The sequence below is a fragment of the Acipenser ruthenus genome, chromosome 29, assembly GCF_902713425.1.
Source record: "Acipenser ruthenus chromosome 29, fAciRut3.2 maternal haplotype, whole genome shotgun sequence".
Classification (NCBI taxonomy): domain Eukaryota; kingdom Metazoa; phylum Chordata; class Actinopteri; order Acipenseriformes; family Acipenseridae; genus Acipenser; species Acipenser ruthenus.
The window spans coordinates 19972860-20000850 of record NC_081217.1 but is presented as its reverse complement, the minus strand read 5'-3'; the positions used below and the strand labels follow the sequence as shown (position 1 = coordinate 20000850).

The 27991-nt window shown below is 40.1% G+C and overlaps 1 protein-coding gene across 7 annotated transcripts; it reads left to right on the top strand.

Annotated features, from left to right (window-relative positions):
- The first annotated feature begins 10 nt into the window (after nucleotides 1–10).
- LOC117427585 (protein phosphatase 1 regulatory subunit 12B-like) lies at nucleotides 11–27971 on the top strand. 7 transcript variants are annotated; one of them, XM_059003487.1, is made up of 13 exons: nucleotides 11–127; nucleotides 238–439; nucleotides 1477–1567; nucleotides 1921–2097; nucleotides 3013–3181; nucleotides 3920–4047; nucleotides 4218–4256; nucleotides 18510–18526; nucleotides 19472–19607; nucleotides 20013–20117; nucleotides 21174–21224; nucleotides 21519–21569; nucleotides 23401–27971. In XM_059003487.1, exons 2-13 carry the CDS (start codon nucleotides 420–422, stop codon nucleotides 23533–23535), a joined length of 1119 nt encoding a protein of 372 aa, XP_058859470.1. In that variant the 5' UTR covers nucleotides 11–127; nucleotides 238–419; the 3' UTR covers nucleotides 23536–27971. The 7 variants fall into 7 exon arrangements, 5 of the variants coding, with proteins under 5 accessions (XP_058859470.1, XP_058859472.1, XP_058859473.1 ...); XM_059003489.1 differs by adding an exon at nucleotides 21942–22010 and having other exon boundaries at nucleotides 82–439; nucleotides 25567–27971; XM_059003490.1 differs by adding an exon at nucleotides 21942–22010 and having other exon boundaries at nucleotides 82–439; nucleotides 23401–23507.
- Nucleotides 27972–27991: the final 20 nt, after the last annotated feature.

Here is a 27991-nt window from a genome sequence, read left to right as displayed (position 1 = left end):
AACTCACTGCCTTCCATACTGCAGCCCTGCACTCCAACCAGTGAGCTCCTCTCCTGCACATTCCGAGCTGCTGCTGATGTTGCAGTATCTACTTGCGCAGAAGACGCACAGGGACTTATTACAGTAGGTAGGTTAAAATAGAAATTGATACAGTATATTGCCATGGCTGGAAAGGAGAACAGAAAAAGATTTGCGGAGCTTTAAATGGCACGCCCTCCCCTTTTGTATTTGTATCAGGTACTTATAGATAGCGTACTGCGGTGGAGTGTCCCGTAGCCTGCCTGTCTCTCTGCTTGCTATTCAGGGGCTGTGTCCCCCTCACTCTCTTCAGCCGGAGCCTGTGCCAGTGCCGTCCCAGACAAGATACTGCAGTCTCTCCACAACTCTGCTTACGCCAGCCCCTGACCTTCACAGCAGACATGCAAGCCTGCATAACCAGGTACTGAAACACTCTAATTTATATGTTCTGTGTTTTAGCCTGTCACTGCTTTAGCATATTAGACAATCATCCTAATTTAATTCATCTCCTGACTGCAGTGTAACACATTGTATTTTAAAATGCTACAGCATAGTGACTACGATGCCTCCCATATATTTATTGATTCCTCAGTATTGTTCTGTGTGGCTGTGTGTGAGTGTGTGTTTATATATTGTGTATTGCATACTATACTTGATCAGTACCTATATGATTTGAATCAATATTGATATTTTGAATGGGTGATGCATCAAGTACAGTACATGCCAAATGGATGCAGAGAGTAGATAGGTAAAACTTATTGCATGCATGCATATATATATATATATATATATATATATATATATATATATATATATATATATATATATATATATGGATGTGTATGCATCATACAAATACATAGAAATGCATGCATACATTTCTAAGATATTTTCTATCAATACATATTTTAATCTGTCAGTATTCTCACCGCCTTTGGGATGTTTCAGTAATAGAGAGTATGTCCCAATTTGGAAAGTCATTAATTGTACAGCTGTCCTTTAATTCCCAAAGGCTTTGCTGTCAGAGTCAGATGAAATTACTGAAACATGCTTGTCAGGAAGAGTGCAATGTGCCTTTAATAAATCTGTAAACCATTTCAAACTAATATGTATGACAAAGGGAATGCTGGTATTGATCAGGGCACAAGTTAAAAAAAGTTAAAAAGTTCAATTGAGATAGGGTTTTAAGAGCAATTACCCTGATAAAATTGAACCTCTAGCTGACTACATCATCATTGGAGGACATTATAAAAGAGCTCCGGTCACAGGCACTGAAGTGGAAAGCTTAAGTAAAAATCACAGTCAAGTTTAGGGACCATTTGTAAAACCATTTGTAAGTACAGATTTAGATGATTCTTAAAAAAGACTAAAACATGTTTTAATGACACATTGCTAGTGTAAAGCTTCAGGTCGCTTTATAAAGTATGTTTTAATAAATGTCTTGGTTTATGATTCCAGGTCATACATCACACCTGCGCGTGATGAGGAGGCGGAGTCTCAGAGGAAAGCGCGGTCGAGACAGGCGCGGCAAACACGGAGGTCAACACAGGTTCGGAAACAACAGCACTGGGTTTTTATCCAAGAGCTTAATTAAAATCCTTACTTAAAGGGCATCCCTATAGCAGCCCTTTCACTGCCTACCACTCGAACTGTTTCCACCATCGTTAATACAGCAGCCGAACAGAAGCCTACTTAATTTATATCAGTATTAGATGACAAAATAGAGGTGACTTTGAAAACAGTACGGTCTGTCATGTCCGCGGCTTCAGGTGACGTATATTGCTGCTGTCCTTTTTTTATCCTTAACTATAAAAACACTCAACAGCGGTAAATGCCCTGGCCTGTTCCCAAGGAGATGGCTGAGTGACTGACTGGGGGGGGGGCATTGCTAAATCTTTGCAGGGGGTGACTCTGGCAGACCTCCGAGAGGCTGAGAAGACGTTTGGCTGCCCCCGAGCGGAGAGGAGAGGGGCAGAGCAGGACAGGCAGGAGGAGGAGAAGAAGGTCCCAAAATCCCTGCTGCTGCCTCCAAGGGATCCGGGGGAACCCAGTCCCCGCTGGACCAGGGGTCAGGAGGAGGTGAGGGGGGCGATATGGGATCTTGTAGCTCCTATGCATAAGCATTATAAATGTTAGTATACCATACAGGGCTGTTTTGTTAGAACTGGGGTGATAGAAGAAAGTGAAAATCTGTTATAATGAACCTACAAGGCTATAATATATTACTGGTATCAATTCTGTAGTATAGTGATGTACGTAAACATCTTGCACGTATTTACAGTCATGGGAGATGTTGCACTTGGACATAGCCACATGGGCAAATATATGAAATCAACTGAATTGTTACAGAAACATGAATGAAGTATAACCCACATGCCTGTTATTTGCAGGATTTTATGGTCTACAAATTAAGATATTGAGCTGGTTGTCTTCAAATAATGATATCCAGGATGTATAGATATTTAAAATAAGTTCAGTAACCCAGTTGAATTATGTATTCTGAATACGGTACATGTTGCTGCTGCTATTAAGCTCTGGGCTTTGTTCTTTCCACTGCAGTAATCAATCTGAAGCACTTAAAAGCCGTGCCATGTAAACTTCAGAGCACAATGTTAAGTATGTGGATTGCATGCTGCTGATGTATTTTGGGCATTCAGTCCATGCCTTTGGTATACCATTGTTATACCCTCTCAGAACCATTAGCAGCCCACGGTATTACCACAATCTGGCACCGATATGGTACCAAAGTACCATACCAGCAGTTTACTGGTTCTTCCTATTATGATACCAGTCATTGATCACTGTTCTACTTTTGCTCTTTAATTGCATTGTCATTAAAGATCAATTAGGGTAAACATGCAACATGATACATTTCACACTTCTTAAATTGTAGCTTAGATGCGGTAGATTAGTTGTAATAAAGTATACAGAAAGCATTTGCATGTGTTTTGTTTCAGTAGTCTAAAACCTGACATTTTTTTTCTTGCTTCTCAGTTTGGTTACCGGCGACCACGATTTGGGTCCCAGGCTGAGAGTCCGACCACGCCCCTGACATCGCCCTCTGCGAGTGGCTGCTTCCTCTTCCCTGGCACAGGGCTGACCAATAGGCTTGCAGGAGGAGGCTCCGCCTCTCTGTCATCATGTAGGGAGACAGAAAGGAGTGGTGAGGCTCCCAATAGATCACACATCTCCATCTGCTACTGAGACTGGATTGAAAAAGCGATTCAATATAAGTCTAGGTCGTTTCCATTAGCAGCAGATCAAGATTACACCAATTTCAACTGGGACTGTCAGAGCCAGGCAGGCAGAACTTGATCTCTCTAATTCAATGGAGGACGCAAGAGGCAAACCTTGGACCACAGAAAATAAACATTCACACAGAATGCATTATATTATCATATTAATATTGAAGATTGGGGTATTCATTTATAAATGACAAATATGTCAAAAAAGGATGCTTACAGGCAATCTTTGTTTAACGTTGGGTAGCAGATTGTATGGTTGACTGCAGATGAAACTGGTTGCCAGTCTTAGTTGATAATGGTATAAAATTAAATTTTTCAGACAGGTTTAGTGCAGATTGAAATACAGGTGTCCTGTAGCTGGACTCATTTGCATGGCCGTAACTAGCTATGAGGACACCAAGGTCGTGTTCTTGGTTGATTTGATGGTTGAATAGTAAATGCCAAGCAGTTATATAAATACTGCCAGCTAGAGCTTGAAACTTTTGAAAGTTAAAAGTTTGACCGCGGTTTTATGTCAGCTCTGGATATGACGCTGCTCATTTGATTAACAAGCACAGTTAAAGCATTCTAGAATATCATGTATTTTTCTTTTAGATTGATAGACCTGCTCAGTAAAGAAAGCTTGTAATATTCTGTGTTGTGTGTTTGTTGTCCAGGATCTGACAAGAGAGGAGAAGAGGAGAAGGGTTTCAATGACCAGTCAGAGCTCTTACAATCCTTACAAGAGAGGCGGCTATCCAGAGACCACAGCCAAGCAACTGGTGTCTCCTGCTGGACACAAGAGGTAATGTCCCGTATATTGTCTGGGCAGTGACTAGCATGAGATCACAGCCTAATTAGAATTCCACAGCAGCACTGAACTGCTACTGAAAGACTGGGCCACAGAACAAACATGATAGAAACGAAAGGGAAAGTTAAATGCCTTTTAACTGAGACATGCTCTTGATCTTTCAGGAAGGCGGTGCTAATAAAAAGGGAGAAAAAGGAGCAGAGGTAGGTCATTGCAAAGATGTATTTGATTTATTCATTTTGGAGCCGATGAAATGCGATGGATGTGAACTTGAAACAGCATATTTTAGGCTTACCGCTTTTATTTATAAATTAAAATATAATCACTGTTGACCTGCTTCTCTAGTTAGGGATTTTTGTTTTTTGTGTTTTGTTTTTGAGGCGCGTACAAAATACTGTAATAAATCACTCACTTTTGGGGGGTCACATTCAGTAATACAATGTGACTGTCTTAGATGTCTCCGACCCTGCTACACTCAAGTCTGGCTGTGTTTCAGCTCATCAGAAACAACAAGCCGAGTCGGCTTTGAAACTGCATACGGCACCTTTGATTCCTGAAGCAGCTCAAGGATCAAAGAACCAGAGTATCTGTGCTTCTAGGCTATTCCAAACACTAGAGGGGTTTGAGAAAATCTTTGTGGTCAGAGACGCCTAAAATTAAAGACTAACCCTGGGGCCCGTCTTGTCTGGTGGCCCCCCTTGAGGAAATTGATGAAGGGAAGAGGGCAGAAGGTCTTAAATATGGATAGATGTCTTCAGAAAATATTGAGGCCTTGTATCTGGAAACATCGATTGACAAGCTAACTCGTCTTTATGTGACAAATTAAACTGCAGTTAACTTTGATTGATCAGAAAATGCTTCAAATCCTTTGTCGCGCTTGACTGCGCAAACATTTTATTTTTTAATCAGTAATAAATGAAATGAAGGGTATGTTGCCCCATTATAGATCATATACAGTATATTACATAGTTCTACCAACCAATAGTTTCTGAACATTTTTGGTTCAGATATCATGGCATGGCTTATGCACACATTGAAGGAAGCCTATACCATGGTCTTAGCTTCCCTCCCATCGGATTCAGATTCAGTTCAGTTTAAAAGGACTGTTATGTTAAAAAATGAGAAACCAATCTCAAAAGGCTGATAATAAGAATACTTGGTCTGCTGTTTTTTTTTCTTTTTTGCTGGTACATTAAAAAGACTCATACACGCTGTTATTATTGGTGAACCTATTTTAATTATCTAAACTAGTAGCTCAGTGGCAGTCTTTAGATCCGCCATTGACAAATAAAATAGACTCTTAATTTTGAAATGTAAACCTTAACAGGTGTTTTTCTCCTTTTCAACGGCCTCAGTCATTAAGAGAGATTTTCAGGCAGCCCCCAATATATGTCAACTGAAATACTGTATTTCATCTTCACCTGGTTATCAAGAATCTTTCTCCTTTCTAACCCCAAGCCAAAACTGCAGTTCTGTCTGCAGTGTCTCCTTCTTACCTACTCTATCCTGTACCATGCCCTTCCCGGGTCGTGTGAACAGCTTCCCGGAAAACTTGAGCCCCGACATTCCTTACCATACTTGGGAAAAACAGCAGCTCTCCGAATCGGCAGTCTTTGCATCCTCTTACCTTGAAAGGGCACAGTTTCCTTCAAAGCCTCCTTCAATCAATTGATCTTCCTGACTGTTTAAACACTGAACTTGATCCTGTCTTTGACTCCAGCTCACACTGCCTACACATTCCTGTGTGTTTATTGCTGCTCCATGCCTATTTAGGACGCACACTTTCACGGTAGCGCAGTGTTTTGTGAACTATTTTTTAAACAGCCCGTGAGCTGCAAATATATTTGATTATATTTCAGTTATAGTTAGGGTTCAGGTTTAAGCCTAGTGATTCCCAGCTCACTCAAAGAAGAGGGGTACTTGTTTTTTAAAGGTTTAAAGACCAATACCTGAATGACCAAAAAAAAAAGTATTTACACAACAAACTGGACAGGTTCCTTTACTTAGTCTTTGTTACGTTATATTACGTTAACAAACCAAAAAATAATTCAAACTGCAGACTTTTGTGTCAGCATGTTGTTACATTTTAACAGTAAGGGATGAATTGTAAGGTTCGCAATATTTAATGGCGCAGTTGGAACAGACGTGTGAGGAGACACCTGGCTTGTTTGTTGAGCTGTGGAGTGCTACAGTTTAATGTTTGGGTACCGCATGTGGAAATAGACTGACATTGTCTGAAATGGGAAATCTCTCAGGGACAACGCACATACTGATTATAGGCTGAGAACTCTGTGGTCGGCCCTGGTTTAAGTTTATGTGCTGTGAAGTCTGGCTTAACTTTCTCAACTTCTTATACGATTTTAGCGACTTTAATCAAGTCCTCCTCCCAGATCTTCTTTGTTGGAGGCTCTGTGGTCCGGTGGTTAAAGAAAAGGGTTTATAACAAGGAAATCCCCGGTTCAAATCCCGGCTCAGCCTTGAGCAAGTCACTTAACCTCCTTGTGCTCCGTATTTCGGGTGAGACGTAGTTGTAAGTGACTCTGCAGCTGATACATAGTTCACACACCCTAGTCTCTGTAAGTCGCCTTGGATAAAGGCATCTGCTAAATAAACAAATAATAATAATAATAATAATAATAATAATAATAATAATAATAATAATAATAATAATAATAATAATAATAATTATAATAATAGGCTGTAACACATGTACGGTATTTTCACGTGTTGGTTCTGTGACTGATGTCAAGGTTGTCTTAAGGTATTGACCCAGCATTTGTTAGTCTAGCATTCAACTCGCTGGGTACAGGAATAGATGCTTACGTACAGCTAGCAAACCAAAGAAACTGAACCCCATCAGCATTCCTTCATGGACACTGCACACTCCCCATAGCGCCAGGCTGAAGTCACTGAGATTCTTTAGGTTATGTCAACAGTGGATCCCCTCTGTGCAGCTGTTCTCGATACAGGAATGACTGCTGCAGGGCTCAATTCAAACCCTATCAGATTTCATTAGTATGATGGTGTTGTACAGTATCTGAATGTGCTGTATAACTCCTGCAGTATAATCTGTAATTCTGATTTAAATTCCACAAGCGTGTAAATCCTCCCTACCTATCTGTAGTATAGCTTTAAGTCCCGCAAGCAAGAACAATCCTCTGTATCGAATTGTGATCTTGTTTTAAAAGCGTGTGCAATCCTCTCAATTCAGAAAGAATCAATGCTAGATACAAGTCAGGAAGGAGGTACATTGCATAACTCACTGCACTGAGAAAGGGGTGTAAAGTCAATGTCAATTGAGTAACCATTTCCAGTGGTTTTCCTGTGTTTATTTATTGCCTATACACTGATTTCATTTTTTTTATCTGGGGTGTTTTAGTGGTGTTTATCAGTTAAAACCGAAACTCAGAAGCCCTCAGAAGCTGTGAATGCTAAACCAATATACCAAGTCCCATTACCAGTATTGTAAGGTCCATAGGTGTACTGCAGGAGTCATACATCAAAATACCATACAGTCCTATACTGTAAGAATCCCCAATTATTGGTATTTTTTGCTTGTTTTATTTTGTTTTGTACAGTGATGGCAGATTTTGGAAAATGCCTCTATGGAAGTCTTTACATTGTGTGGATCATAGTAGCTGAGCATTGATATATGTGGGTTGAAGTAAAAAGTAATAATGAAGCAGATGTCATTTGTTTAGTCTTCTGTGCACCCCACTTTTCCATTTCTTTTTTGGGGGGTTTGTTTTGTCCTATAAATCCCCCAGCGTAGTTGCAAAAGCCTCAGGTTTGCATATCTGATGAGGGTTAGCCATTCAAAATGCAATATGTTAGCTATTAAGGTTAAGATCTTATGCTGACGTACAGAGCTGACCACCTCGAATAAGTCTTGAATCCAGAGTAATTGTGATTCATCTACTTGCCTTATAACTGCTGCCAGATGTGATGCACTGTACTCGATGTAATTTCTTCCACTGCAATGTGCAGATAAGTGGAAAAAAACAGGTGTAATTAAGTAATGCTTTGTTTCCAGACAATATATAAATAAGTATCCCTTGCAAATCTCTGCTTGTGCAAAAAGAAATCTCAAACTCAATAGCTCACTGTTAGGGCTGTATTTATTTTACGGTAAGAAACGGCTTATTTCATGGCATTTCACGGTCTAAAAATAGGTATTTCAAGAAGGTTTTCAGTGACACAGCTCACAGGAAGCCAGCAGATCTACAATGTCTTCATTTATTTTTCTTTCGTTATTTATTACTGCTGACCTCTCTGGATTCCTAACTCTTCAGTATCCAGTTACGTCGGCAAAAGGCTGCTGCTCCTTGTCCTTCTGGTTGACGGTCCAGTAGCACAGTACAGCAATAAATTCTTTCTGGTTGCTTTTCATTACGTTTAATAAATCATGAAGTCCCTCTCAGCCAATCAAAACATCTGATTTCCAAAAATGTAATTGCCAAAAATCAAGTGACAAAAAGTGTACAGCAGGCTGCCTCTTGGTGAGTTTTCTGCACACCCACAGTGGTCATGATAAGACAAAGAGACATAAATAATAAAAAAAATAATAATACATATGTTTCCAGATTGTAGTGGCTGTTTATACACAGAGAAAACGTTTTAAAATCTATCAATCATTAGTTTTACCCGTAATATGTTTCACGTTTCTTCCTACCTACATGTCCTGGCAAATATTCATTTGACTTCTGTAGCCAAAGCTTGTATAAGTTATGCCTGGGAATTCTTTCCCTGCTTCCAGAAGCATTAAAGCTTTGACTTTTTCCATTTTTGAGAATTGTTATGAACATTTTCCAAGACATGTACAGATGAGCATACCAGGGAGAGGAGGGTCAAGTAAAGTAACCAGAAGGACTGGCAGGTGGGAAACAAGAATTCAAGAAAAAACAAGAAACAAGAATTCTTGCAAGAATTCTGTGATTTTTTTTTATTTTTTATTTTTTGGTATACAGCACTTTAATCATTTGGGAACCTGAATTGCATGTCAAAAGCGTTATAAAGTCTGCCAGAAAGCTTGTTTCGAACTTTGACTAACTTGAAGTGGTGTGGCCAAGATTACTTTTGGATCACAATCTCTACAACTCTTCCAGGTCCTTCAGTAAAATTTTAAAAAAGCATTATAGAAATTACAATGATGATTACAAATTTTTTTGTGGGGCTCAGTAGTTTACTGTGTTTAGACCCTCATGACCCCAACCTCATAAAACACCTCTGTACTGTATACAGTTCATTCAGGTTGCCAAAGAGCATTGCATGTAAAGAATAGTAGGGTCACCCCAGACATGGATCAAATAAGACTTGGGCTGCAGTTTGCAAAGGAAACATGACTGCATAGCAAAGGGTCTATCTTAAACTCCAGCATAAACCTAAAACTTCTAAAGCAACAAGCCCAGACTGCTACATCTGCATGTGGACATATAAGGAATTGTCCACCCACTCCATTCCAAGCAAGGGACAGCAGAGCAGCAGCAACACTCCTGGCTCTGTCCCAGATGCTAGGAAGAGATCAGAACAGCAGGCAAAGCAAGAGCGGGGCTGGGAGGGGCATGTGTGTGAGAGTGAGTGAGTTTGAATAGAAGCAGAATAAACAAGATAGAGAAACTGAGTATACCAAACCTTCTTATGAGTGTGTAAGGGTAGGGTCTTGAAATACCACTGATAAAATCAGAACCCTCTCTTCATGTTCGAGTCTCCAAGAACAGCGTCAGTGTGTTAGACAGAGAGAGCGAGAGAGAGAGAGAGAGAGAGAGAGAGAGAGAGAGAGAGAGAGAGAGAGAGAGAGAGAGAGAGAGAGAGTTTTCATTCTTGTTTAACTACAACTGTGGTGTCAGATCTCTTTGGAAGAATAGTGCAGCTTTGGGTTCTTACAGCAAAGCTGTCTTTTTAAATTATTTTTCACGTGTTTTTTTAAAGTCTCGGGCTTACCGGAAGAGACTGGCTCCTTATCTCATCATTCCGGATGCTCTCTGACCCTCTCTGCACCGTTTAGGACATTCAGGAGGGGAGTTTAAAAGACTGTGATGGTTTTTTCTGGATGGATGGGATTCTGTGCACAGCTTTAGACTGAGATTTTGGATTTTTTTAACACCAATCCCAGTGATTTCTATTTTTATTTTTTTTTGGAGGGGGTAGAGTTTTGAGATGTCGTCCCTGTACCCTCGGACGAAGGAACTGTCACGCAGCAGAAAGTCACAATCGGATTCCCCCCCTTCATCGCCTTCCCCTACTGCCAAGAACTTCGGAGTAAGACCCATTTCAATTTGCAAGACCTAGAATAAAGAAAATAGGATTTAGATCTGGTTTGGTGCAGGTTTTCTGGGTACTATGAACCCACAGTAAATATGTGACCTGCAAAAAAAAGTACATTGTAACTATGCATAATAACATTGTACTTATGTGTAAGTACACAGGTATTTACTAAATAACTACTATGTAAATACACAGTAATTAGATACACTTAATGTAAAGTGTTACAATGATTCCTAATGAGATTATTATAGATTCACTATAACAGAGTGACTTTAGTAATCTGAACAGATTGTTTTGGAAGTGTTGTAAAGTTAACCTATTATACAAGTTCTGCAAGATACTTGACTAACTACATACAGCCATTTGTTTTCTTTACAGTGGAGAGAGAAACGTAGCAGAGATATAAGTGTCAATGTATCTAATGCTGCACTACCTACACCATCTAAACTGTAGTTGGTTACCCATTGTTCACCTTCGCTGCTGCTGTGGTATATAAGTTGAGGCAGGTTGGTCCATCTGAAGTGACACTGGTGCAGTATGTATCCCATGCAGCCATGTTCACCCCTGATTGATGTTCAGTACACTGGGAACTCTAGATGAAGCAACCTGTCTGAATCAGTAACTCAACTCTACAGAAAATCACAGAGACTCTTGCAAGCCAGTAAACTGTGGGCAGCACAGGGAGTACAATTAAAGGGGTGTCATTGAATATTCAGGAACTAAAGGATAGCTAATAAGAATTTTCCAAAAATGGTACCAATGCATAAACCAAGAAAAATATGTTTTATTTGAAGTGCTCGTGTACTGAGTCTGTGGTACATGTTATTACCCTAACTCCAAACCTGAAAACGAACCCTCGGCAGTTTGCCATCATAATAAACATTACAGTACATGGATCTTTTTAATGCATGTTAAATGCAAGCTACAACATGAACATGCAACAATTGAATTATCAAAGGGCGTGCAAATTCACAGCATTTGTGTAGTGTTGGTTTTTAAACCCATATAAACCCATGAGAGAGATGCAATCTGTGTCTAGTGCTATTTGTACTGCTGCTTCAGCAATTTCACTTGCTCATTTTTCATTTCAGTCAAAAGTAAATGGCTTAAACAAAACCATTTTAGTAAAGTTTCTTGTGTGCAGGTTTCAAACAGTAATGAAGGCATCTAGTCAGAGAATCTGTAAACTCTTATTACAATATTGCCAGAAAAGTAGGTCTTATCAAGTAATTGCACAGGTGGCCTCATTTTAAAACCTAAGAAACCTATATAAATAACTCCAATACCCCACTCCCTATGTAAGAGCAAAAGATCAGTTGTGTGCATATGATATATACAATAAAACCCACGCTGTTACATATTGCATTAGATAATTGACAGTATTTTAAAACAGTACTTCCAGCAGGCGTGCAGTGTTGGGTTGAACTATCCTCATGCTTCCATAAAGGAAAGAGATATTTCCAATGAGGGAGAATGAGGATGTTTTTTTAAGGCCAAAGAGTTGTTCTGTTGACAATTGTATTAATCCGTTGTGGTTAAAATGGTCTTGTTGCGGTTGCCAGACACAGCAGTATATAATAAGGCAGAAAGATACTGCCAGAGGATTTACAAACCCCAGCAGGATGATCTGAAACAGATTTAAGAACTGCTCTGGTTTCTGAGACGTATGTGTGCCTCTCTGCTTGTATCTGTGGAAGAGGTTGGTTTTGGAACAGTAGCTGCAGGCAGGCACAGTGTCGGTATTTTAATTCATGTCCTAATGTTTTGAAAAGGAGAATAATAGGAGTAGTGGGAGTTACCATGTTCTTGTTCGGAGTAGGGGTTTGTAAACTCAACACATGAAACTATAATTCTATACCTCTTTTATTGTTGATTCTTAATTCTGTCCATACAGCTCGGTGGTATCTAATAGCATGATGTGCTGTTGGCTACTGCCTGACAGTATAGCTGTTAACCAGAGTGAATCTGAACTGCAGCAAGTAAAAAACTGGATTGTTCAGCTTTGGTTTGCACTCCTTTAAGGAGGTCAAGGTTCAAAGTGATCATGAGTTAAAATGGATAAGGCTGTTTAAAAGCTGTGTGTGTGTTTTATATAAACTCAGGGGGCCCAGGGGGATCCTTCTAGTTAGTACGGCATTCTTTTACCCTATTGACTGCTGAGAGAGACACAGATCTGGTGTGAGCTTAGATCAGAGGTGTCTTAAGAGTAGGGTATGGGTGAGTCACACTTTAGTAGAATCAGGGATTAGAACTGTTTATAGGTACAGTACAGGGGTCAGGCAGATATACAGCAATGCCTGCTGTAACAGCGAGGACAGCACTGATTCAACCTGATTACAAGGTGTTGTTCTAGAGGGTGTGTGACCATGTGAGAGTCAGCCCAGCTTCACAAAGATATGTGCTGTATACCACAGAGGTTTGTTTAACTGTCTAGCCCGTACTCAGTTGACATGCTTTCAAGGTCACTAGAAACGTATTTCTGACTGTACCAGGTTATGCCAGTGTATTAAAAAAAAAAAAAAGTATAATCGAAAACATGCCTACATAAAACTGCAGGAAGCTGCCAGGTGATGAATTCACAGCTTGTCCAAAACTTTCTTTAGGGCTGTAGCTGAAGCCAAGAAATGTTATTAAAAAATAAAAAATAAAATATATATATATATAGTTTTTGAAAATAAGACCATGTCCATAGTATTATTATCCATAGCCGTGGCTATGTATATAACTCAAGGTTTATATAGGTGGGGGTGGGGGTGTGGGGCTTCAGACAGTGGTGGTAGCTGTACTGTAAATTCCACAGTTGCCAACAGATAATTGATTCTAGAATTTCAAAGTGAAATTGGGAAAAGCTCCCAAGGGCCTATTCAATTGATCTAAGTGTTGGTGAATCTAAAAAAAAAAGACTAACAGTACTTTAAATCATTCATCTCAGGTTAGAGGCTTGAAATACCTGAAACAAACAGGGTCTTTTTGAATGATTTTAATTATAAATCTGATTCTCTCATTTCGCTGTACTGTAAGTAGAAATGTTAATAAGTGGATCACCAAATACCCCCAGGGTTAAAGAGCTGTATTTATATATAGTTAATGCTCTCTCTCTCTCTCTCTCTCTCTCTCTCTCTCTCTCTCTCTCTCTCTCTCTCTCTCTCTCTCTCTCTCTCTCTCTCTCTATATATATATATATATATATATATACAGTTAAAGGGCTGTGTTTATATATAGTTATAGAGCTGTATTTACTGTATATACAGTTAATGCTGTATTTATATTTAGTTATAAAGCTGTGTTTATATACAGTTAAATAGCTGTTTTTATATACAGTTAAAGAGCTGTTTTTATATCTGCCACCCCAGTTCTTACCTGAACTCCCACCACTGCCTAGTATTCTTGTGAGCAAAGAGACTGCAGAATTGCATGGCTAACAATGTAGTTTCACTTATGACTAAGAGAAATTGAATCCTTGTCTCCAGGGGTGAACGGTGAACCTAGTCTCTTTGAACCATTGTCTGTTGTTTCAGGGTGAGGTCCCATCAATGCACTTGTTTATCTCAGTTGAAATTATGCATAAAAACAAATATAACTGCACCAGGCTCAGACAGAACCCCCCTCTCCCCCAAATACCCTTGAGGTTTTGCAAAACTGTTTACATGATGGAGGAAACGATGATGTGCTTGTTTTTATATAGAAAACAAAGAAAGAAAAAATAAATGCTAATCTCTGCATGGGAATAAAACCTGTACTTTTATGGCTGTGTTTATCATCAATCATTCCGCTGGGTGAAGCTCATACTTTCCATCTTAGAGATCTGGCAAAGAGGCTGGGACCGATCCCAGGGGGTGAACATGCCATTAAGAAGCAGTTTAAAAAGTGTAACACTTAGCAGAGTGTAAGAAAGCTAGAACAGTCCGACTCTAGCATTAAAGCAAAAGGTCTTTGTTTTAATTTAATGACTTGTTCTTGTATCAGTGGCATCTTATGAGTGTGTCATTCGAATAATAGAGGGGTTATACAAAAAATAGATCTGTGCAGGATAGCGCACACTTTAAAAATGGGCCCAGGGGAAAGCTTATAATCCTATTGCATCCGTCCCTAGATATATATAAACCTGCTGTTACTGTGTTGATATGGGCGGTATTACAAATGCTGGGAGCTGCAGTTTTACATTGCAGTGCATGAGAGAGGCTGGTTCTTCCAGCTCAGTATTAAAGGTTTTATGAATTCATTTCTAAGTGATAATTTGTTTGTAAGCAGACTGTGCAAGGCTTGTCTGTTTAATAGTTTGCACTATTAAACAGTAACATGCTACAGGAAATTGCCTTTAAGCCACCATTTCCTTTTACATTATCCTGTTATTATGGCATTTGTGTTTGGCAGTTTATAATATGAAATAAATGAGGAATTTAAACGTGTAACCACAAGGCTGGCAAGGGTTTAGGGAATGTAATGGCACAGGACCCTGGCTGCCTTCCTCTTTGAGACCCGCTTTGTCAGGACAGGGGCCTGATGGTACAATTAGATTAGATCTCGTTTCTATAGAAATCTAGGGCTACTGCCATTTTCATGGGCTGGCTATGATCCAATCTTCAACTGGACGTTAACAAATGTCAAAGGTCGTCTTTAAGTGGGAAGTTCAGGGGGTTGACATCAACACGATCCTCAGTTGCTTTTATGCCTGTTTCTAGTAATTGTTTTTACATACGTAGTACGTAACACACAGCTATGTATCATGTTCAAGTGGGCCCAGGAGTTCAAACTGGTTTGACACAGCTCTGCTACTGATAGAAACAAACGGCTCCAATGATTTTCAACTGTAATTTCAGAACCCTTTGATAGGTTGTGTATTATGATGGGTAATAATACACAACCTGTCATCTACTTCTGTAACCTCTGCACCAAGTTGGTGGTACTTTTTCTAATAATAATGTAATAATATAATACTATCTTTATATAGCGCCTTTCATAGTGGACCACTTTGCGCTTTGCAGAGGTAGGCTGTGAACTGTGCATTATATGCAGAGTCACTTACAATAGGACATTGATTTAACATCTCATCCGCAGGATGGAGCACAAGAGTTCGACTAAAGACTTAGTGGGGGTTATTCAGGAAAATGATGAAGACAAAGGATCACTGTTTATAAAACTTGGAAAAAGAATGACATGTTTTGTATTACAAAACAGTATCTCGTGTAGACAGTCAAGGATGGGCTTCCTGACATCACTAGAAGAGAATGTGTTTTTAACACTTTGTAATAACACTGATGAACCTGTTGTATTGCTTGGTTCATTGATTGGCAGTGACTAGTAGTCAGAAGTGACGCATTGAAGAGTAACATTACCCAGGCAAGATTTTGGCTCCTGGCTTTCGAACAAACCTATAAAACAAACTGCTGTGCTTGTGGGGTCTGTATGACATGATAGAACGCTTGTGGAAAATTTCAGAACAGAGCGAGAATGTATTGAGGTGCAGCTGCCAGAGCTAGTGGATCCCAACAAAACCAGAGGAGCAGGGGAAAGTGGGAAGGGGGGGGCAAGGGTAGTGTACAGCTATAGAATTATGCATCAGTCTGGTGAGAGGATCCCCTTTTTTTCATCCAATGACAGTACAATTTGTCCATTACATTTGCAGGTGTTTCCTCAATGAATAATGTTCTGTTCTCCATTAAAACGCACGTGCGCGCACGCACACACACACACACACACACACACACTTTATAAGATACATTCTGTCAGCAGTTCATTCTGTTACCTCATAAAAAGCATGGATTACTGCTCACCTTTGTATTTCTAATAGAGCTATCTGATTTAAGTGTGACATTTATCTAAGCGTGATGTTTATCGAACACCAGCCTTTCTTCGACTGGTTGAGAAATTGCCTGATCGATTATTTGAAGAGCTGATTGATCATTGTGACGTCTATGGGGATAATTCTTGTCAAGCAGGGGGCAGACAGAGTCTTAGGAATGTACAGTACATTGTGTTCTTTCCCAGCAGCGCTCTTTCAGTGTGTGTGTATCCAGCAAGGGGCATGCTTCTGTTTGACACACTGGATGAGAAACGATAGACTAGAGGGACTGGATAACTGCGGTTTGATGATGTGAAATAACTGAGCCCCAAGACCTGACTCATTTCATGTTTTAATGTTTTCATTTTTCTGCCCCCTTTTTTGGAAATGTATGCTTGGTAGTTTTTCATTTTTAATTGAAGTCTGAGTAGCTTTATAGGTCAGTTTATTTTGTCACCCTTAACTTTTTAGAATGTTTAAAATCATTCTGAGGGATCACATGATGCAGTGCCCTTTTAACTACCATCATGTGATTTCTTTGGAATCAGGAAGTACTGAAAAGAAGCCGGCAACTATAATTCTACAGGCACAGACAATGCCAGAAGGATTCTGATTGAGAAATGGTTATTAAAATTAAATACTGGTACAACAGAACAACCCAGAATCACTCTGAATGATTGTAAACATCACGCAAAGGAAGGGGAAGGGTGGAAAAATAAATAAAAGGACACCTGCTGGTACTTATCCTTTTTAAATGTACATAATACCTGATTCAGAGGTAACCTTGTATATGAGTGCACACACATGAACACAAGGAGTACACACAGATGTAGCCACTATTTATGAAAACTACAGTCATTATTATATTGTTTAGCCTTATGTGAACTCAAAAGAAATTCTGTTGAGCACAGGGTTTAGAAGTAAGAGTTACTACAGCGTCAAAAGAAGACACAGAGTCGATTATTAATAAAGTCTTTTAAACAAAACAAAAATGAGCCCTGTGTTTATAAACCCCTCCCATGCAGCGGCAGAGCTCTTAATCATCCGGAATGTGGAGAACATGAGATCAGGTTCTGGAAAAGAAATCACTTGCAAGATTTGCCAAGGGCTAAATATTTAACAATGTGTTCTTCCACTGTAGTTTGGAGAAATAGCAGCTGGAGTTCACAGAGTGGTTATAGAAGGGGATAGTGTGCTTTCTTGCTCCCTGTAGAGAACCACGGAGAGCTGAGGAGACTGGTGTGGGCCTGGAGTCCTCATATAGCCTCACATACACACACACACACACACACATTGGTTTTCCTATACATGTAGGAACATTACCAGGACCTCCTTGATATGCATGTTTTTAAGTTCAGTTTGGGAGGAAGGACTGTCCCCTCCCCCATACACTCACACTGCATCAAATATATAAATTGATCTGCCGCTTTCCCTTCTTTTCATTCAATTGAATCCTCCACCTCCTTTGACCTCTTTTCAATTACCCCATGGTCAACCACAAAGAAGGCTATTACTGTACCTCATCCAAAGGGCCAGGCGATGGACTCCCAACCAAGTGGCCAAATGTTTCATCCTATTACTCCAAATAAATATAATCCATTAGAGATTCTGCGTCATGGTGGTTTCTCCTGAACTAGTGTACCGCAGTTCACTGGGTCTGTCCAGTTTTAACAACGTACTGTACTGTACAAACAACACCATAAGCCACGAGTGACCTGGTGCCTGGAGACACGGTCCTAATACAAGTTTATTATCATTCCTCATGTGGAGAAGTCAATGACTTCAAGTGTCTCACCCCCGGCCTGAGACACAAAGCCCACTGTCTTTGTTTGTATAAAGAAACAAATGAGCTCTTTATAAAAGATGAACCCCAGATGTGCGTGCTCTCTCCATTCCAAGCTAAGAAGTCATGGTGTTCAGTTGAAATGTCATCATTGTTCAGGAAGCGATCTAAGCGATTCATTACGGATCTGAAACATTGCTTATGCAAGGAGCCAGCTCACTGGCAGCAGCTGAACAACAAAGCAGTCTGGAGTAGCGAGGGACGGGTCAGCTTTCTGGGGCTGCATGTCTCTGGGAGTGCTCTCAGGGTCCTGTGATTGATTGCTGAGGTATCCCACAATGGGACAAGGGGTGCTGCTTCAACAAGAAATCCAAACTTTAAAAAGAAAATAGCAATCTGTCAACATACAACTTTTAGGATCCACTTTTGAAAAAAATTAAAAAAAAACATTATAACTTACTAAAATGTAATAAAGTATAACATAGATATAACGTAAAACATATAATGGACTATTATACATGAGCGAAGGGGAGATTATATATATATATATATGTGTGTGTGTGTGTATTTGTATTCTCTGACTTTTAAGATTTTAAGATTTTAACGCTTTTCTCTTTTATTTCACAGCATGATAGAACGTCTAGGTGAGTAACTCTTTTTTTTCTTTATCTAAGAATAAACTACAGCAGCAGTTTCTTTTTGCTTTCGTACACTGTAGGAGAGAATAAAAAAAAAGTGGTTACAAAAAAGAACAATTCTCTAGCTGACAGCTCTTCTTCCAGTTAAGGAGCAAGTGAACATTTTTCTGAAGGGCTTCTTCTATAATTGGTATCGACCTAGATTTAGGAAGTCACTTCTCGGCTCCGTAATAAACTGCAGATCGCACTGGGGGTTTTGTGAAAATAACCTTGAGATCTAATTTGACCATTTAGCAAAACTAAATCACTGTTGTGATAACACTAATATGACTAAAAGGTCTGTGGGTTTTGAATTTAGGTGAGGATGACCTCCTTTTCCAGGTATTTTGACCTATATCTAGAAAGCTGTCTGACCACATTAGATCTGCTCTACTATGTGAACGATATTCATAGTGACCTGTTTATGCATACAAACGTAAATAGATGTTACTGCAGGTCACAGAGGTTTGCAAATATCCTTTAAAAGTCCAGTAGACGTTTTCCTGTAGGAGTCATGAAATACACAATACTACACATCTTATATTTGCCTAAGTATAGGAATCACCGGCATTTTTTGAAGTGGAGGCTGTTCTATAATGTTGTTAAAGTGAGTTGTTCCAAAGTTTACTGTACACTGCAGTATATCATGATAAAAGTACAGAAAAGTGTAGTGAAGCACAAGCTAGCATGGTAAATCACAGGACAGCATGCAAAGCATTGTAAAAACAGCAGGATCCCATTGCTAAACATGGCAAAGCTGGGTAAATGCACAGGAAAAGCTGCAAAACTACTGGCACACTTTTATAACTTAGTTCCAATTGGTGTTTGTTTAATACTTCTTAATACCAATGATTTTAACCTGCTTGCTGGACACTGCAGCTTCATTACTACTGTTTACCCCCTCCTCCCCAGGTTAGACTCCTCCAGCACTGGTGACAGCGTCACAGACCGTCTCCTGAGTCGCACCAGCTCCTATACCCGCCGCGAGAACCGACTGGCATCCCTTGGCAAAGCTGAGGAAGAGGGCAGTGCCAAGGATTTCAAGAAGGTCGGCTGTGGTTTTAATGTGAATGCTATACCCTTTAGCGACCTCCAGTATACAGTACACTGTACAGTACGAAATCATTATATAGGAATTTATAGGATCCTGGGATCTCAATATAATAGAATTCAGAACTCTCAGATTTAGTCGGAATTGTGCCAATGCTGTCCTTTTGGTGGCATCAAAAAAAACAACCCTTTGTAACAACTGATTGATGTTTTTGTCAGTTTTCCCGAATTCCGGCAGCAAAGCACAATTGTAATTATCTTCCTCCCACTCCTGGATAATTGGTATCTCTATGGAATACAAGAATAAAAGCAATCTTGAATCAGGGCTGCTCGAGATCATTTCTTTGTTTACATTTTTCTCGAACGCTTTTCTTTTTCTTTTTAAATGTATTCGGCTGCACAGATGTACGAAGATGCCTTGACAGAAAACGTGAAGCTGAAATCCAAACTGGAAGAAAGCAAAGATGAGCTGGGCAAGATCAGGTCCCAGCTGGACAAAGTAACACAGGTGGGAGATTGCTGTTCAGTGCTGATTTCCAGGATTACTTTCCCTTATATAAAGCATATTAATTAACATGGCAAACCAGGGTAAACTATGGTAAATGCATAGTATAACCATGTGAAAAGCATGGGAAAACTGCAAAAATATAATGCAAAAATACAGTGGTCATGTTTTACAAGGGTTATTTGTTAACCAAGGTTTTTTTTTTACCCAACATAGGACCCTATTCACAAAGTCAGTTTATATGAATATAATTACGTTTGATATTCATGAAATTGTTAGAGACTGTTGATGGCGTGTTTAACAACAGTCTACAGCAGTTTCATAAATAAAACTAACTTCTTTTTTTTTTTTTTTTGAACAATTATTTTTATTCATTTTCCAATTGGAATGTCCAATTATTATTCAACCTGGCTCACCGCTGCAGCCTCTAAACTGACTCGGGGGAGACGAAGATGAGCGCTCGCGTCCTCCGAAACGAGTGCCATCAGCCGTCCGTTTTTTTCACTCTGCCAGCCCGTCGTGCAGCCATACCCAAAACTTATGCGTACCAGCCGGCCTGCAAGGGTTGCTGGTGTGCGGTGAGCCAAGAACTCCCCAGCCGACCTAACCCCTATTCCACCCGGGCAACGCTTGACCAATTGTGCACCACCCTCTTGGAACTCCCGTCCGTGGTTGGCAGTGGCATAGCTTGGATTCAAACTGGTGCTCTCCAAGCTATAGGGCGGATCCTGCATTCCAGGCAGAGTGCCGTTACCAGATGCGCCACTCTGGAGCCCTATAAAACTAACTTCTTAAAAAAAATATTCTGGTATATTTCAGGCTGCTGATGTGCAAATAAGTAAGACAGCTAGTTTTAAATCTCTGGTTACATGTCTTGAAAAATATGACAGTAGGTTTCCCAGTTTCTTAACACCAGAAGAGAACAAAAAAGACTAACAAGCAGGGACTCGTATACTAATGAGAAAAGACATGACTATCAGATACCAGCCAAGTGCTCAACTGTTTGTTATTTGGCACAAGCGGATACAACCCTTTAATTGAACTGCTTTTGTGTTTCAGAAACAGAACAAAATATCTGAAAAGTCCACTGTGCTTGAGACAGAGAAAAAGGTATTTCCTTCCCTTACATGTAACCTAACCCCCAACAGGAATCCTGTTACTTCTAACTACTTAAGTGCAGAACATCGACCTTGTATTTCAAATAGATGAAACCAAAAAGCCAGCTGTATATTTCCTAGTTACCATAAAAAACAATACAAATTAAAATCACATGTCTAACAGTTATATTGGGTTTATGGTGTACAGTATCCCTATAGTGCCGTTGCAATAAATGAATCCCTGCTGACCCTGTAAAGATATATTAGTGATGGATGGGTGAAATGAACCATCTCTTTTAATCTGTAGGAAAAGCGTGCGCTGGAGAAGAAGGTCTCTCAGATGGAAGAAGAATTGAAGGTAAGTGTTAAATCCCTCCGGTCAACTGGTCTGCACTCTGGTAAGCCTTTAAAAGAGGCTAAGTTTGGTTAAACACTAGTATAAAGCAAACAATGGTCAACTATGGTAAAAGCACAGTATGGGAAATGCATGGTAAAGCAGCCTAATTACTGTTATTTTATTTCACCATGGTAAACATATATAAGGGAAACTTGAATTCAAAGCTTTTTCACTCTTATAGCATTTTATTTTATTTTAGTATAATTGAGTGTTTTCAGATTCTGAAAGATAAGCCTCTTTGTAGACGCTCCCTTAACCAGTTGTTACAGGTGTGAGTGTATTTGATCAGTGTGTTGTCTGCTGATGGTGTTGTTATTGCTGTTGCTCCACCAGGGCAGCTCTCTGAGACCCACGTCTCATTTGCAGTAGCCCCTGGTGGGGGATGATGCGGCTGGTTGTCTGGTGAGTGGCTGGGCCCGAGCCTCGAACCCGCTTCCCACTGCCACGCAATAGGCGCAACTCACCTTCCTGGGTCTGCGGGTAGACGTGCAGGGCAGTGCCACTCTGAGACTGCCTCTGCCATCTCACCCAGCCTGGGGTTTATAAAACAGAGGAGGTTGGGCGACGGGGGTACAATCTGTAAAACTTTCCATTCCACAGGCACAAATCACGCAGAAAATATATGAACTCACTATTTGGCAAATGGTGTGTTATTTCTCTCATCATTAACTTCAAATGCCATTATCTTGGGTCAGTTACCTAACCTTCTCTATTTTGTAAAACGTCACTGTTCTTAAAGGATTTACTTTTCACACATTAACTTTGTGTCTTCTTACGTCTGGTGTGCTTTCAGAACTTCTCTGCATGGTTATTTCCACACTCCATGTGTTTCGATTCAGTTTTTTTAGTAGTCAGGTTGTTTTTGTGGCGATCACTATGGCTGCATACAAACTGGCTTCAACTGATGAGGAATATTGGATTGTCACCAGAAACTTGTGATGGATATGTACAGTGTTCAATTGGTGCATTTACATAGAATACATGGTGATACATTAACAAAGACAGATAGAATAATTAATAGTAACAAAGAAAATAATACAATTCTGGGTTAAACATTACAAAGTTTATAAATGATGAGAAAGCACAGAGAACATGTGTATAAAGTAATCCTTCACATAAGTTTAAGCATCAGTGTGATCTCAGATCCCACTTTACTGGTCTGTACTGGGACGTTAAGGCATTCCCAAAAAGACAAGAAGTCTGTGTCACTGAGAGCATGGTGTGGATTTGTCATACTGCAGAAGCAGCACAATTGTGCACCAGTTCATGTTTCAGGTTAAGTATGCTTGGGATACCATCTAAACAATGGCAATATAAATGTGTATATGGTATTCTACATGAATTGCACAGCCTTTGTTTAATGTAGTACATCTTTTCAAGTTTGGAATTAACTGTATGACCCTTAACCTGTCCACTGAGGCAATTGCCCCTAAATCGGTTGTCATAGAAAGCATGAGATGGAGAAGAAGAGGAAGAAAGAGAAGACATAAATAACTACTGACTACAATAAGACGGGATAAAGCAGGGACCTTCAGATTGATGAAGCATGGATCTTCACATTGTTTAGAGCTATCTGTTCTACCATCCGTGCTGACATACACCATTCAGAACAATGCAGCAGGACAGGGCTCTTCCCAGGACAGATAATGAGCACAGACGTAAACCACATTCTGGTGCTTTGGTGAATGGCACTGTGTGTTCCACTCTTGCACCCTGGCTGCCCCTCTATCTGTCTGTCTGTCTGTCTGTCTGTCTCCGTGCCTATCCTCCCCTGTCTGTCTGATCTCTGCAGAGCCTCCCGCAGCTGGGGCAGATCGAGACCCTGAGGCAGGTGAACGAGCGTCTGGTGGCGGAGAACCGAGCTATGAAACGTGTCATCGACAGACTCTCAAGGCTCACCCCACTGCCAGAGACCGAAGACCTCTAACCTCCCCTTCACTCCTACCCATCCCTCCACCTCCTTCACTTCACTACATCTCTTCTTCCTGTCTGCACCCAGGCAGGTCTCGCCTTTTACTGTGCTTCCCATCTCTCTCTCTCTCTCTCTCTCTCTCTCTCTCTCTCTCTCTCTCTCTCTCTCTCGCGTCTGGTGGCTATGTGATAAATTTATAACTTTCCCATCCAAACATTTACATATGACAACATTTTTTAACTTCCCCTACTGCACCAAACAAAATCTACGTCAATTGTTATTGAACCTTCTGCTCTGAAGATTGTAAACTTTGTCTCTGGGTAGAATGAATCTGTTATTGTTAAAATGTAACCATTTTCAATTACAATGCAATCTAGACTAAAATGCAGTTTTATTTATTTGCATAATAGTCTTAATTACAACATACTTGTGTATTCTGTAGTACAGATACATCAGTTTTTGGGCCATGATGTCTTTTACCGCAAAAGATCAAAGAACAGGGTCAAGTCCTTAATGTATTATGTTGATTTTGCTGATGTATTTGCCCTGCAATTTCTTACAATGGTGCTTAATAGGGCAAAAACCTGACCCCTGGTGGCTCTTTGCTCTAATGCAATCTAAAACTGTTGCATGATTACAACTGCTACAGTATGTGGAGCGTTTTTCCGAATGTTTGGCTATGGGATGTGGATAAAAGTGTGGTAGAAATCGGGATTAGCTTTAAAATGAATAGCAGAAAATCTAATAGAATTTGCCAGCATTATAATCGGATATAATAATGTTTGTTTCATGCAAGTATTTCTAAACTTAAAATGTCATTAGTGACTCATGCTAGCAAGCTCTGTTTCACTTGGTTGTGGGATTGGAAGATAGCCACTGGCCTTCACTTCTCCTGAGCTGTTTTGTTGAATTGTTGTGGTGAGGGAACATAACTGAACATTCCAAAATTGGTTAGAAAAACAAGGTCAAATAAGATAGCCTCCGAACCGGGAGATCAGTAGACTTGGGTTCAATGCCCCGCCTCTGCCACTGCCACCTCTCGTATAATATGTTAAGGGGGCTGAGTGCTGAGGTACCTTGTGTATTTGAAGTTCCTTTGTGATGACAATGCATGCAGCATGCTACACTTAAGATAACATTGTCTTGTCTGCATTATTTAATACTATTTGTGATTTTATATGCATTGCAGTTATGTTTGAAATCATGACATATATTCAATTCACAATAAATTTCAAAAGGAACAGTATTTGTTTTCCACAAAGACTGAATTGGTTACTATATATATATCACTCCAGATAAGGTTTTGGGTCATTGAGTGATTTACTCTGCAATTTAGACACTATGTGAGTACAATGTATTTTGGGTGAGTACAATGTAACATTACATTGAAATCATGAATACTTTCAATAAATAGTGTACATACTTTAAAGCTGACTTATGGGGTACAGCCTGACATTTGAACTGTTTTGTTAGCTATCCCGGCATTTCTATAATCCATTCTCTAGCTGCTGCATGCAGTATATTCCTACTGAGACACCAGGAACAACGAAGCACAAGAAGCTTGATAACATGCAAACGCAAGCTGTGCAGAAAGATTGCTCTGCGTATTCTTTGCGCATTAAATTAAAATAGCATATGTAATTCACATTTATATATGACTACACCCCTTGCTGAAATCCTGAAAATCCTGATTTAGGAAAATGGGGTCTCAGATTCTTCTGATTTCAATTGATTTTATATCTCCCTGATTTCTGGTAAACTATGAATCTTGAATGCCAATTTTAGATCACTTGGAACTGCATTACCCCACCCTGATTTTGGATACAGCTGTCATATACACTTATTGCTGTAGATTAACCAACATGTCAGTGCACACAACTTGTCAAACAGACTTACTTTGTTCACATTATAAAAAAGCTGACAAGATGAAGCCTGCAGACTATAGATGGGTAATGGTAAGATTTATTTCTGTGATAAATAGGTAATCATCAAACAAAAGGGTTAATAGCTTTATAATTCCCCTATCGCCCTCATCTGCTTCCCCAGGTTTTAAATGACTTCAAGTCTGACAACCAGAGGCTAAAAGACGAGAACGGAGCCTTGATCCGCGTCATCAGTAAGCTGTCAAAATGACGTGATCCGGCAGCACTGAAGGAGCACCACAGCACGCCTCACCACTGACCATGTGTCTTCAGACAGGGGCACCTGCTGCCACGCTGCAGTAATGCACACATCATATTCCTGTACACGAGCCACTCACTCACTGCTACGCAGAGCTTGGATTGGACAGATCTTCATGGGGTTTGCCAGGGCCAGCAGCTTGGCTTACAAGAACTGCTGTATGATTCGACGGTATCAGTGAGACATCAAAGTGAAGTAAAGCCTCGAGCCTTGACCCTCTTCAGGCTGAAGGAAACTAGGCTGGTTCTAGTAGATCATTGTAACCAAGGATGGACAAGGATGCAGCCTTCCTGAGCTTTCTTCACAAATGCTGTTCATCGTGGCAATTCTCGAGTCAATTTATTGCTGTTGTGCTGTATATCATGGTACTTTATCAAACAAGTCCAAATATTCTATGCTTTGTATGAAAACCATGCATAATTGTATAGGGTTAAGTCTGTATAAGTGACCTACTGTCTCTTGCATGCATGTGCTGAATTTGGACCAACCTCCAAACCAACCTCTTATGCAAACCAACCTCCTATCACTACAGATTCCAGATTCTACTTGTCTTTCTGCAAGCTGGACTGTTATTCAGAGGACACTGGTTTAACAATTGGGACCCCAGTTCACTGATTGTAGGCATTGCAGGACTTTGGTGTCAAACCCTCATTTCCAAATGCTTCACCTGAAGGACATGCAGATTCATGTTTGTCTGGGGCTCCCGAGTGGCGCATCCAGTAAAAGCACTCGCGTAGAGTGCAGGATGCGTCCTGTAGTCTGGACGTTGCCGGTTCAAGTCCAGGCTATTCCTTTCCCGACCGAGGACAGGAGCTCCCTGGGGGCGGTGTATAACTGGCCGAGTGCCGCCCGGGGGGGAAGGGAGGGTCAGGTCAGCCAGGGTGTCCTCGGCTCACTGTACACCAGCGACCCCTGTGGTCTGGCCGGGCGCCTGCAGGCTTCCCTGTAAGCTGCCCAGAGCTGCGTTAGCTGTAGCTCTGGGTGGCTGCATGGTGAGTCTGCCGTGTGTAAAAAAGTGGGCAGCTAACGGCACACGCTTTGGAGGACAGCGTGTGTTCGTCTTCGCCCCTCTCGAGTCAGCACAGGGGTGGTAGTGGTGAGCTGAGCCTAAAAATAATTGCACATTACTAAATTGGGGAGAAAATAACAAAAAACTAATTGGCGACTACTAAATTTAAAATAAATAAATAAATACATAAATACATAAATATTCATGTTTGTCTATGTGATTAATAATGGCCATCACTATTCAAACATGCTTGGATAAGACGCTGTTAAGCATGCTGTTATAAGATTTCTTTTGTCTGATATATTTGTTAAATATAAGTACATTTTAAGGTGAATTTGCATTGAACCCTTGTAAGTTATTGGATTGTATATCTAGTTTTTAAAAATTATATACTATTATTCTTTGTTCTAGTTAATTCAAATGAGATGAATTCCTGTAGCACCGATATTTACCTCTTATGTGCTGTCCCCTGGACTATCACAGACTACAAGAGGGCTAAACCACTTCATCCGCACAGCAAGCCCAGCGCATTCCCTGTGAGAAGCTATATTTATTGCTTTTGGTTGTTCCAAATCTTGGTTCAAAAGTATATATGGAGAAATGACCCCATTACAATAAACATCTTCACTAGGACAAGGCTATAAAGGTGCCGCATAGCGCCTCTCACACACTTCTGTGTATCGTGGGTCTCTACAGAGCAGGCATGTTTAAAACGTCTAAAGCGTATGAGTATGTGTTCTTGAATGCAATATTAATTATAGTGTTTGAAGTGTCCCCTTTCAAGAAGGTTAAAGAAACCAGGTTCTGCCACAGCATTTACAAAGCACCGTGGTCCTTACGAAGCTGCTGTAGCAACGCAGTGCAATATATACCATTGTTATATTGATATGCAAACAAACAGAAAACTATGAGACTTTAATCTCCAGCTTGAATGAATGTATTGTAAATTGAATATAACACAGGCATGCTTTTACACCATTGCAAGTTATGCATTGAGATATGTTGATTCCAGTAATAATATATATATATATATATATATATATACCTTTTTTTTAGTTTTCTCTCTGTAGTCGTTTGTTTTGAATGGGATACACACCTTTGCATCCAAATATCTTTAATTCAAGAATGTCTACTGGTTACCAGTGATCGGAATTGGTTTTGTAGACATTTGGCTACTTATTCTCCTACGTTTACCATTGACTGACGAGAAGTTCTTGGGTTGTGACAGTATGAATATTAAAAGTAGCCTTGCTGGAAATTCCATCAGTGATCGTGGTTTGT